Source organism: Protobothrops mucrosquamatus, unplaced genomic scaffold (assembly GCF_001527695.2).
Source record: "Protobothrops mucrosquamatus isolate PMUCROS unplaced genomic scaffold, P.Mucros_1.0 scaffold_225, whole genome shotgun sequence".
In the NCBI taxonomy this organism is placed as follows: Eukaryota; Metazoa; Chordata; class Lepidosauria; order Squamata; family Viperidae; genus Protobothrops; species Protobothrops mucrosquamatus.
This window is the reverse complement of record NW_015386301.1, coordinates 931,861-945,664: the sequence shown is the minus strand read 5'-3', so window position 1 is coordinate 945,664 and position 13,804 is coordinate 931,861. Positions and strand designations below refer to the sequence as shown.

The window sequence follows — 13,804 nt, the reverse complement described above, 5'->3', positions numbered from 1 at the left end:
TTGGACATGGCTACAGAAATTGATTTTTGAAATCTTCTATTTTCAAAGAAAGTATTGAATCATTTAATCTTTATTACATTTTCAAGAATAGAAATATGATCTTATATTTTCATATATTTTTGATATATCCCCTGGGATGGATGTTCTGATGGTTTTTTCTTATGATAAAATTTGTTAGTTGGATACATTTACATGTAAGGCAATTGGATAACTTTCATAATAATATTTGTGTTGATAAAATAGAGGTTTTTCTTCCTAGTAAGCTTTGCAGTATCAGTTTTGGAATGTCTGGAAGTAAAGGTTTATGAACTTTTAACTACTTTTTTTTATACTTGGTATCCAGTATCCAAAGTATTCAGATAAGGACATCTATGCAGCGGTTGGTTGAATTGTGTACAAGGCTGATCAGAAACAGTGTTATTATCCATTTGGCAGAAATTCATTACTTTAAATAGTTAACTAGTATTCTTAGGTACTTGAAAAATAAATCTGTTAAATCTTAGATGTAATTGTCATGCAAATGTGATTTTGTTCTCCATTATGCAAAGGCTAGTAAAACAGATTCAGATAGTATTACCTTGGTTGATGTTGGTTTCTCTTCAGGTTTTCTCAAATTGTTTCTCAGTTGATTACTGATTTTACTCACAATTTGAAGTGTTTTGTATATCTAATCAACAAAGTTAACCTACCTTGATTTCAAAGGTTATATAATATGATACCATAGAGGAATGAGGGTTTTTTAAGTTAAAAATCATGATGCATAATTTTATACATTTAAATGTATTCATTCATTACATTACATTAGTTGCTGCCTAACCTCAAATTGACTCTATGTACTTTACAACATAAAATAATTAACAATAATTTTAAAAAAAAACAACTAAAATGTATCCCATACCCAGCAAAGAGCTCCAGGCACAGCCTGGGAGAAGAACCAGGTCTTTAAGGCCCTCCGGAATGCCATTTTACCCAGATTTCAGGGGAAACCTAATTCTAGAAGGCAGGCACTGTGACAGCAAAAGCATGTTTCCAGCGTCCTGATGGCACCACATAATCAAACAAACTTAGGGTGCACCAATCCTGCCATACTGACTGCTAAGAAGACACTACAGTCCCTCAAGTCACCAGGCTTGATTCTGTGTAGGGCTGTAACAAGTCATGACAGGGTCTATAGGTCATAACTAGCAGCTTGAATAACACCTGGAAGCAAACTGGTAACCAGTGGAAGACACAAAACTGGAGTATCCCACGTGCATACTCAGACATGTCCATCACTAACCATACCATTGCATTCTGACTACTTGAAGTTTTCAAAGGCTCTTTAAATCCCTTGTAGAATATGTTGTAATAATTGTACTATGAGATGATTAGAGCTCTCTGAAGAGCACAACTGGCACATTAGATTAAGTTATATAATGGTCTGCCTGTGTACAGCTGCCACCTGCTCATTAAGCAAGGACTGTGGATCCAGGGAAATTCTCAAGTTGTCCTCTTGAAAGGGAAAGTGTTACCCCATCCAAAGTCAGAGCTAGAAGACCTCCAGATCTAGGTTTTGCTAATATCCCCAGCCATTTTGTGACAGAACTTCAGAAGCCTCACTTGGCCAATTTGGAGTCAAAAGATATAATTGTGTAGGAGAAGAGCAAGCAGAGCTGAAATGGGTGGAGTTAAGCGAGTCATCAGCATCTAGTCCTGTGTATAGGTTTTGCATGCATATAATAAGATATTTGGGGAAACAAATTCCATTGACCAATATACCAGTCATAACGGATTACAATGTGATACTTCAAGGGCCTTGAATTGCTGTATAATTAAGTTCTTTGTATTTGTGGTACTATTACTCAGAACAAAATTATTTTCATAATTGTTTATGTTGTGATGTGTTAATTAGCATAATACTTTGACAAAGAATACTAATTCATAAATGTTAAAGTATATTTTTTAGTTTATCAAAATATAAAATACAGAGAAATAAAGAAAAAATGAAGGTAATGGGAAAACAGGGAAGGAAAAGGAGAAGAGGAAAAAGTGTAGAATAAAGGGGAAAAGAAAAAGAAAAGCATTGACTTCCGACTTCTTTTGATGCAGTAGAATAAGGTAATAACATACAATCTCAACTAATTCAGAAACATTTAGTAAGGATAGGGTCTTCCCCATATTTTTCCAAGAATAATTCACAATAGAATACAACATTTTATGGAACTACCAAAAAAACCATCTTTAAGAGGAATCTTCTGTTTTGGATTACTTTCTTACAAGAGAACAGCTGCATAGGGTAATACTAGGGGAATGGCATTCTTCTACCAACAAGAATGCTCTAGTCAATGCTGGAATTCCAGGTGTCCAGTGGTGATCAATTCAAACTCAATGCTAAAGTCATTGAAAACCTATTTTCTGCATGGAGCTCTGCACTGATCTGGTCCCAGATGCACTGGCAGATGTTAGTCTTTTTTCATATCTCATTTGTGGCTTTGGGAAAGAGAGGACAATAAAACACAGTGCCAGCAGCAGCTAGTCTGGTGCAGATGGGCAAAGTATTATTGAAAATATACCTAAATGTTTTCTATTACTCTTTTATTTCCAATTTTCTAGTCATTCTTTTTCTTATAAAAATGAGGAAAAAAAATAATGACCAGAAAATTGGAAACAAAGTTAATATTGGGAGGGGGGGAAAAGAAATAGAAAATGTTTAAGTATATTTTCAGTAATCTTTGCCAACATGCAGTAGTATTTTCATTTAAATAGTAGCAGTAATTACCAAAAGTAAACCTTTCAGCAGTTCAGAGGTTATTCAATTCAAAATTAATTATCCCAGTAACAGGTTCCAAACGGAAAACATTTGTTCACATTAAAAAGGATCTTTGCTGAATATAACTTCTAAATAAAAACATAAGAAAAACATAAGAATGAAAGTAAAATTCACTTTGTCTCAATTTTTGTGTGGATATACGTCTCCAAACTATATCCAAACTCAGAATTTTATAACTATCCTAACTGAAAAATACTACATCTATTAGGAAAACATATATTGTTTTTTTATATTGCTTATGAAATGTCCTTATTATGGTCTATGACCATCGTTACAATAAAAAATACAGTAGAAAGAGAAATAGTTTAACACAGCAATTTGTTATTGGGATTGGGGAAAAAATAATACGCCAACATAATTAAAGTTTTAGTAGTAGTAGATGTTTGACCACCTGATATGAGAGTATGGATTAGCATTCCTTAAAAAATAATAAACATAAACTTTATCTATATGTCCTTCGTATTTGGAAATGATTGAGATAATCATATGGGGAAACATAGAAAGGACACCACATAAGGACATAGGCAAGAGTTTCTACCTCCCTGAATTCACAAAGGCCAGATTTCTGTAAATAATAAGTCCCATGAAGTCTTCCAACCAGCAGAGATGATGGGGGCCCATTTATATTTGCATTAAATTGTACAGATACCCCTCAATACAGGGCTTGTGACAATTTGGCATATATCGCTAATCAAAGAATGAGTGTTCTAGGAACGCTTCTCTATGTATGAAAAGATATTTGAAATTTTGTGCGTTTTTGGACAAATTTTCAAATTTATATATTGTAGTAACACAGTGAAATTAAAATAGCAGGGAAAATAGGAAGCCAAGAGAAATTTGAATTGCCTCCCTGCTGGAGCAAGAGATTATGACATTGACACTCATTAACATTTGTATACCTGTCTTAGTCTCTGAAACTGAATCTTTTCTTAAAACTGAGGCTGAAAAGTGGCAAAAAACATCATAAATTGCGGTTACATGACGCAGAACGTTGCAACCAGCCATAAAGTTCTGCCAGCTTCTAAGCACTCAAAATGCGGTCATATATGACCACAGAGAGTGGCAGCGGTCGAAACTCTGGATCCGGGCCATGAGTAGCTTTTGGTAAGTCTGTCATAACTTTAAATGGTTGCTAAGCAACTGGTCATTAAGTGAGGACTACCTGTAGTGAAAAAAACATTTTACAAGCCATTGGTATAAGACATGTTTATACATTGTTTCCCAAGGTCTCACAAAAACTTTGCCATAGCTTTAATCTAGAATCTGCAATTCTAGCAGGCTTCTCCAATTTCCCAATATGCCGAGGTTACAACACTCACAACGTCTTAACCGACGTATCGGACAATATTGGCATAAGACAAAATTATACTTAGTATTAAAACAGCCAGTTATTGAACTAATATTTGACAATTCAGTCTTAATTTTTAAATATATTATTGATCAAGCTAATCCTGGCACTGTACATTCATGCTGTTCACGTGAAATCTGCAAATACTGCGGCAAGCCACATCAGTTAGGCCTAGGTTTCATTTGAAACAAAGCAGCAAATTGTCCTGCTAGCTTCAGCTTATTGAAAGTCTGCTAAAATCAGCTGTCTTTGCTTTCAAGAAGTTGCCTTTAGAATTGTGATGTAAGGCTGAAATGGAAAAATTAGAAGTGGCAGGACTACTTTAGGAGAGCTTTAGGAATAATGTATTTATAAAGAGACTGGATCAGTAACATCTGATGGAAATGCTTTAAGGTGTTGCAGACTGTTGCTCTGTTTGTATTCCTAGACCTTGAAAGGCCCCTTGTTTATTTATTTCGTGTATAAGATTTTAATATTTTGGTTTTGTTCAATTTATATTATTGATCATGTCACAGAAAATAAGATAAAAGAATACAATGTGTTGGGATATAAAAAAAAAACTATTCAATGAAATGATTATGTAAGGCTTGGCAATTGATCCCAATCTGATCTAGATAGGAAGCTCTCAGCTGAATGGCTTTAGTTATAAATGTTGCAACCCTTACTTGAAGGAAGATAGCTTATTGGTGGGTCTCAACAGACTATCCTGTCAATTAGTGACTTCAAATGTTGTGCTCTGTGTTGAAGCAAGCAGTTGGCATTCTAAGAAGCTATTTTGATTATGTTTTCTTTTTACTTAAAAAAAATAAAAGTGTCATATATTTATGTATTACATTTTTTGTGCGTTTTTAAAAAATCATTAACTGCTTGAAAACAATATGTACTTTTAGTCAGAAATCTGTGTTTGGAGCCAGGTTTCGCTTGCTGAACCCCAGAAAGCTATAAGAGTGATGTCATACAGATAGTCCTCAACTTACAACCACAATTGAGCCCAAAATTTCTGGTGTTAAGTGAGACATTTGTTAAGTAAGTTTTGCCCCATTTTATAACTTTTCTTGCCAGAATTGTTAAGTGAATCGCTGCAGTTGATAAGTTAGTAATCCGGTTGTTAAATGAATCTGGCATTGACTTTGCTGGTCAGAAGATGATCGCATGACCGTGGGATACTGGACTGTCATAAGTATGAGTCAGTTGCCAAGCATCCGAATTTTGATCACATGATCATGGGGATTCTGCAAAGGTCATAACTAGGAAAAACGGTCATAAATCACATTTTTCAGTGCCGTTGTAACTTTGAACGATCACTGAATGAACTGTTGTACGTCGAGAACTACCTGTAATGATAATTCTGCAACAATCACATTCTTTTTCTATATTCTCAGGTGTATTAATATTTTAGCTTAGTCCCTGTGAAAGAGACTTTATTAAATAAACAGAGCAACATCTGCTTCCAGAGACAATGCTCTATCACTACTGTTTGTCAATCTTCATTTTTCCCCTGTGATAAATTTGGGACTATTATGCCAGTGCTGTTTTAACTGTGATTTACTACTGTTCAGAAAATTCACAATGAATTAATGCTGGAATGGAAAGAATAATATTTTATTAATGTTTTGCCCCAATTCTTTTAACAAAAACCATTAATGTGATGGAAGGAATATAATGCTATCTGGCCTATTATTTAAGAGAATTAAATCACATATTTATCAAATATATCAATCATTCAGCTTTTCTGAAAAACTGCTTAATAGTTTGTTACTAGAAGGGATCATAATGTTCAGTATTAAAACCTGTTTTGATTCTGATGAGGCTTTTTAAAAAGGTATGATATTCATTTAGATTTCTATATTTATATTTATTAAAAAATATCCTATTGAGTGCAGTGAGGTATAGTCCTAGGTACATGTGCATAGGATTACAACAGAATTATAAATCATATTATGGTTTACAAAACCATAGTTCTTAAAACAGATTATGATTTACAAAATCCATGGTTCTTAAAACTAGATTAATATTTTTATCATCCTGTGGTGTTAGTTTAATTTTATTTATAGTTATCTTTCCATTTTTTTGCTTCTCTCTTTTTTCTTTTATACCCTAAAGCTACTGAAAGAGATAGCACGAAAACGCAGAAGCATTCGTTTGGGGAGAGAAGCAGATTTAAAGCCATATATTGCAGCACACTTTGATGTTCTTCCTACTGAGTTCACCCTGGGGGATAAGAAACAGTATGGTGGTTTTGAGAACAAGCAGCTCCAAAACGGCCAAGAATACGTTGTCTTTATTTTAGCTGTGATGGAACACTCAGAATCAGTAAGTTGGCTGCAGGTTTGATTTTTTTTCCCCTCCCTTAAATGTAGTATTTAAAGACTCTATCTTATCTCCACACAGCTCATACTTTGTCTATGTTCTTACACATTAAGAAATGGTTACATGTTTTGGATGACCTACGGTATGTTATAAGAATACTTTCTATCTGCATTTTAAACAATCTGGATTTATTTATTTATTTAATCTAATTTAGATGGTAACACATCTTATACAAGGGGGATCTTAAACCAACCATTAAAAGCAAATACGAGGGCAATTCAGAAATAAACCTCTGTTTCGTTATCAATGGCAGACACCCGCAGATACAGAACTTTTATTATACACATTAGAAAACTACAGTATTACATTACTTTTCAACATAATTACTATTCAAATTGTGGCACTTGTCATAATGTCTTACAAAGTTTGAAATTCCTTAGTAGTAGTCGCTTGGCATCAAATCTGGGCTATAGGGGAGGTGAACAAAAAACATCCCAATGGAACTGCTTCAAAAGTTCTCGGGTGCATCTAGCAGTGTGCAGGCGAGCATTATGGTGAACCAAAACCACACCGGAAGTCAGCATGCCCCAATGCTTGTTATGGATAGCTGGCCTGAGTTTTTGTAACATTTCACAGTAGACTTCTGAATTGATGGTCGAACCACGTTCCATGAACTTCACTAGCAGTACTCCTTTGGTATCTTCACATTTGACAGGATTTTCTATGGCACCACTTCCGGTGTAGTGTTGGTTCGCGATACTGCTCGCCTGCACACCGCTAGATGCACCCGAGAACTTTTGAAGCGGTTCCATTGGGATGTTTTTGATCACCCCTCCATAGCCCAGATTTAATGCCGAGCGACTACTACTAAGAAATTTCAAACCTTGTAAGACGTTATGACAAGTGCCTCAGTCTGAATGGCGAGTATGTAGAAAAGTAATGTAATGTTGCAGTTTTCTAATGTGTATAATAAAAGTTCTATATCTGCGAATGTCTGTCATTGATAACCAAACAGAGGTTTATTTCCGAATTGCCCTCATATAATCACTTAAAACAATTAAATATCAACATAAGTAAAACCAAGATTGGAATTAATTAAGATGTCATATATGGTGCAACCAATATACAGGTTCTCTACTGTTGGGAACTCCAGGCCTGATTGGAAAAAACACATTTTCAGGACTTTCTAAAAAGCCATACGGGTTGGGGCTAATCTCACCACTTGGGTCAACACACAATGGAGCAGCAAGTGTGAACAACTCTACTCTCTGCTTCTGCCTCTATTTAATTTTTCATATTGATATGCCATCATCAGACCATGACATGTGCATTTATTCTAGCTATATGGTATGTCGTTCACATGTACATATATAGTTTGTCTCCAAATTGAAGGGGTATTATACATAGTAATGACTGACTACAACATATATTGAAGGCATTGGCATAGAAAGTAATGATATGTGTAACTCTTAAGTATTTCCATTTCCCAGAGTAAACAGTTGGTATCCTCATTTTAATCATTATAGTATATCTTCTGCTTTGCTTCTTGAAATATCTGATAATTACTGAGGCATGAATTTTTACATCTAATGGTTTCTCTTTCCTGTCTCAAAACATATTGTCCAGACAATGTTGTTTTTTATGAAACATTTTTGAAAAACAGGAATTAATCAAGAAATGCAAAGCTGACTTCTTTAATTACAGTATTTTGTCAATGATCAGCAGTGAAATGTAACAGAATTAGAAAATATTGTAAGAAAAAGTAGAATTCCTGAAGTGATTTAAATAATTGTACTGTTGTGCAATTCATCTCTTTCATATGTTTGTTACACGCTTGAATTATTTAATATATTTTTAAAAAATAAAAAAGGAAGGAAAAAAGGCTTTTGGGAAAGAAGAGCAGCCAATATTAACATTTCAATTTACAAGTTACATGGTTTTTTTTTTTCAAATTGGTTGTTAACCTGTCACATGTATTTACTTGGTGGGCTTTGTTGAATTTAATTCATTTTAGTTAAAGGCTTATTGTAATTGTTTTTCCCAGGTATACTGTTAATTGCAAAAAGTCTTCTTACTTTAATATTCTTTTACAATTATAGAAAAGGTATCCCTTTTCTACTTTTGTTTGAAAAGTCTTGCCAAGCTAAACCTTTAACTGTGAGAAGGAAACAAAGTTCATTGTGTCTAGTTCTAAATATATATGTAATAGAATGTCTTATATTCACCACTGTGTGATTAAGTCAGATTTTTGTCCCCATCCAGACCATGTTTGCAACCAGCCCATATTCTGACACAGTTGTATCAGTGGATCTTAATCCCCAGCCAATTACAGAAGAGGAAGAGGGTTTGATCTGGGTTGTAGGACCAGTCCTTGCAGTTGTATTTATCATCTGTATTGTAATAGCTATTCTACTTTATAAAAGGTAAGTTTACAAAATAGTGTATAGAGAAGGTGTTAATTGTGTTGAAAATATTTTTAGATTAAAAAAGAAGCTTCCTTACATAAAGGACTCTTTTTAGACATTGAATGAAATCAGTGTTTCATTCTTAACAGATGAAGGGATCACCCAGGCTAGGTGTCTCTTCTAGATTTCTGTAAAAAATACATACAAGAGCAATAATTTCTCAGGAAAGAATACAATCTTATTGTCAGTGTAATTTTTTTCCCCTTGGAATCAAGAAGTAGGTTTTGCAATGTATGCTTTTGCTTGCCTTGTTTTAGTTTTATCTCTTATCAATTGACACTGCTATCTTCGTGCTATTTGTTCTTTTTGACATTACCATGTGTGGCTGATATAAAATAGTTCCATGTTTGAGAACTGGCCGGTGGAAAATAAATCATGCTTTCTACCAGGGAAAACAATATATTCTTAAGAAAAAAGAAGAAGATGTATTTATTTGTTTTTTATAAGAGGCAAAGAGAGAAAAGGGAAGAAATGTGATAGATTATTACTTCGGTTTCTTTATTCTGATGAGATTTTTTTTCATCTTTTCCTATAAGTAGAGAATGTTTACATCAAATTCAGTAAGGTATTAGTGACTACTAGATCTGTACCCTAATTGTGAAAGAACATTTTCTGTCATGGTAACCTACCTTGCCATTGGCCAACTAACATTCCACTTTTTTTCTCTTTTTTTTCTGCCGCTTAATAATGGAGCAGTAAACCTGACAGGTGAGATAAATTTTTAAAAAACTTGCTTTCCGTTTTCTCAGAAAAGAGAAAATGAGAAAACAGTTTAAAAATAGCTTGTTTGAGTTTCCAAACAGAATATTTGTCATTCTAAAGCAGTGGTGGCGAACCTATGGCATGGGTGCCAGAGGTGGCACGCAGAGCCCTCTCTGTGGGCACGTGCACCGTCGCCCCAGTCCTAGACCTTCAGCTGGGTTTTATAAAATCTTTTCGCTTTAGGCCTCCGCCGCTGTGTGCAAAAAAAAAAAAAAAGAGGTTCAATCAGTCAACTTCTCGCGGAAAAAAAAAGTTGGAATTGATTGATTGAACTTTTCAGTCCCACCCAGTCTGCCATTACCACCGTAGCCACGCCCACCCAATTGGCCACGCATCAGTGGCCAAGTGGGTTTTGGGTTGCAGTTTGGCTACTCAGTCTCTAAAACGTTCGCCATCACTAGTCTAAAGGAATCCAAACAAATGAACTGTTTGGAAAAGGAGGCACACTTGAAGTTTAAGTTTTTTTCCCCAAAGGAAGATGAAAAATATAAAAAACAATAAAGGCTAAACTGAAAAAAATCTAAAAAAAAATAATCTTGTTCACTGCCCAGATACCCATTTTGTGAATTTAAGATTAAACTTGAAACTGGTCCTGGAAACCAATATGCTCTGGAAAATATGTATATGCAGCAATTTAGTACATGTTATACATATTCATATATTTGCTTGAAAGTCTGATCGAAGTTGCACTCAAAAATAACAAAAGAGAGGGCTAAACAAACTTACAGGGTTTGAATTCAAAGCTCCTGACTAAAAATTCATGGCCTGTAAAATAAGCTATCCCATTTATAAAATTAATTTATGCCTTCTACCATATCATCTATCCTTTCACATACACACATGTGAACCGAAGAGAAAGAAGAAAACAAAATTACATGGAGATTAAATAAATAGACAGGGAAAGACGAAATGTTTAGTATTGAAATTCCCCAGAGACAGAGCAAGGTTGAGGGCTTCCTCCCTAACCTTGGACACAGCTAATCATATTCTCAAAGGTATCCCCCAGTAACAACATCAGAAGACATTTCAGCTTCGTATTAATTCACTTTTTCAACCACATCTTCACAGAAAAGGTGACCCCAATTTACAAGTAATTTTTTGAAAGAAAACATTCATCTCATTATCAGATAAATATAGTATAAAAAATCAGGATGCCATAAAATAACACTCAGCGTAGAGATTCTCTTCTTCGAACTTGCTTATAAAAAAAACCTGTTCAATCTTACATATTCACCTTTTTGGTTATTGCTAATGCTAGCATAAAATCAGCTTGCATCATCTTAAATAAAATGGTACAATTCAGAAAATGGAGCTGCGATGAAATTAGGCAACAGCCAATAGTTTGAACATGAGTCAAAATTCTTTTCTTTAAATAGTTTTAGAAAAGCTCCAAATTTAAGATTCTATAAGATTCGGGATTGCAATAATCACTGGGCTCATTCCAGACATTAAACATGTACAAATCTTATTGAAATCAGTGCACTTGTAACATTTAATGGTAGTCTGATTGTTCTTAATTTTATCAGTATTCAGTCATATTTAATTATCTTTTGATTGTCCTAGATTCACCAAAAAATTAAATATATACAAGTTTCATAATAGATTATTCTATTAACGTAATTGTGTCATTTTTATTGATGCGACATAACTTGATTTCTCTGTTGATCTTTTAAAATCCTAAGTGTATACCAAAAACAATATATTAGAACTTATATATTTATGGTTTGTTAGTTTTGCTTTGGCAAGAGGGATAGTGATGTCAATAATAAATAAGTAAGTTCTTGATTAATAACCTTAATGATTGTATTCACTTTCTCTATGCAGGAAAAGGGCAGACACAGACTCTAGAAAGAACAGTATCCCTAACAGCAAAGAAATTCCTTCACATCATCCCACAGATCCAGTGGAGCTAAGACGCCTAAATTTTCAAACTCCAGGTAATTTGCAAATATTCTGTTTTAATCATCTAAACAACCCATCGCCTAGGTGATTTTAATGTTTCATAGTTTCATAGGAGTAAATACTGTATGAAAAAAAATTATCTTTGACTATGTTGCTTCTGTTGATTACTGAAGGCTCAGTTTGAAACATTTCTCTACTTCAAACTGTGCTTCTTTCCTGTTGGTTTTATGCTGGTGAAATGTACCAAATTAATCATATTTTGTCTTTAATTAATGTTATTTTTAGAAATCCATAGTTATGAGATAGACTAGTGGGGTATTTAATGTCATTCATAAATTCAAGATAATCATGTCCTCCTTCCCTCAAATGTTCCATGTACTATCTTAATTAGAATCTCATTTTGATGAGGATTTAAAATTCTTTAAACATGTACAACACCAGTAGGAATGAAAAAAGCCAGAGGTAACAGGAAAACCTGTTTAAAAGGCTCAAGAGAAAAAGAAAGTGGTTGGTTAAGAAATAACTACAGGTAGTCCTTGACTTATAACCATCCATTCAGTAACTGTTCAAAGTTACAAGGGCACTGAAAAAAGTGACTTACAACCATTTTTCACACTTAACGATCGTTGAAGCATCCCCATGGTCATGTGATCAAAATTCAGACTCCTGGCAACTGACTCATATTTATGACGGTTGCAGTGTCCCAGGGTCATGTGATCTGCTTTCGTGACCTTCTGACAAGAAAAGTAAAGGAGAAAACCTGATTCACTTAACAGCAATGTCACTAACTTAACAACTTTGACAAGAAAGGTTGTAAAATAAGTCAGAATTCACTTAACAAATATCTCACTTAGCAACAGAAATTTTGGGCTCAATTGTGGTTGTAAGTTGAGGACTACCTGTGTATTATACCAGTATTGTAGCTTTCATTTTTATAGAAATACAGTAACATTCTGTACTAAGTAAATTATGCTTTCTGTATTGAATAATTAGCATTGGATATCTGCTATGTGAATATATATTAAATATGCATACTGTTAAAGCCTACATTGCTTCTCTTATGCCCAGTTCTCTGTTGGAAATCCATTTACTCATGCATGCTTATCACTCCATTATTTGCCTGTATGTAAACTACCATCGTAGACCAAATCCTACAGGCATGACTTTTATGTTACATTAAGTAAAGCAAACAATACCTATATACAAAAGAGGTTTGAGATCAACTGCCTAACCCATGCAGCTCAGTAACACTACAAGCTGTATGTATTCTGGATTAAATCATCCAGAATGCACTTTATCTTGTCCTGAGTTTAACCTAAAAATATGTTTTCTGAAAATGAGAACAATCTGTCTTCTCAGTTTCTCAAATTTAGTTTGACTCCTTGGCCTATTTTACTTTGATATGAGAATGTAAAAAGAATAATGAAGACATGGTGAATGAAAAATAGTTAATGTCAAAGGAAAGTAAAAACCAACATTGCAACAAATTATTTGTTGAACAACATTGCACACAACTGAACAACAGCGACGGTTGGAATTATTGCAGCTTTGAATTTAATGATCGTTTCATAGTTTTCTAATTTTATCTTACCTCATGTCTCTATAATAAATGTCAGTAGGGCAGGAAATTCAACATAATTTGAGATTTTTAAAATCTCATACCACTTTGAGACTTTTTAATGGGAAGTAATGTACAAATGTTTTCAATGAGTAAATCAACACAATGCCTTCTCCTCAGTATTCCTCCATATAGTACATCTGTTTTTAACAAAATGAATTGAAAATCTCTTTTCAGACATTAAGAAATTCACTTAACCAACATATGAAAAGGAAAAAGGAAAATGCAGTCAGTAAATTTGCCCTTTGTTCTTCTTTGGCACAGTAGGCGTGATAAATGTAAAGGCCTTTCTGCCCATTTCAATAGGGACAAGTTCCAATCTACTACTACTACTATTACCATTTCTTCCTCCTCCTCCTTCTCCTTCTCCTCCTCCTCCTCCTCCTCCTCTTCCTCCTTCTCCTTCTCTTCCTTTTCAGATATTGGTTTATACTGGCTTCAAATGTCTGAATAAAACTACTATCCTAGTAAAAGGGCATGGCAAGCCAGCTGAGTTATATCTATTCAAAAATATCTAAGCTGGATCCAACTTTGTATTCACAGAGGATATAGTTGAGACCATATTGCAGTGGTAGATATCCAAATTCTCA

The 13,804-nt window shown here is 34.2% G+C and overlaps 1 protein-coding gene across 1 annotated transcript in view; it reads left to right on the top strand.

Annotated features, from left to right (window-relative positions):
• PTPRD (protein tyrosine phosphatase receptor type D) overlaps positions 1–13,804 on the top strand; it is a 282,311-nt gene that overhangs the window by 170,752 nt on the left and 97,755 nt on the right. Inside the window, exons 17-19 of the mRNA XM_015828512.1 lie at positions 6,261–6,470; positions 8,730–8,890; positions 11,519–11,631. Of these exons, the coding sequence (XP_015683998.1) occupies positions 6,261–6,470; positions 8,730–8,890; positions 11,519–11,631 (484 nt within the window). The remainder of the gene's footprint in view (positions 1–6,260; positions 6,471–8,729; positions 8,891–11,518; positions 11,632–13,804) is intronic.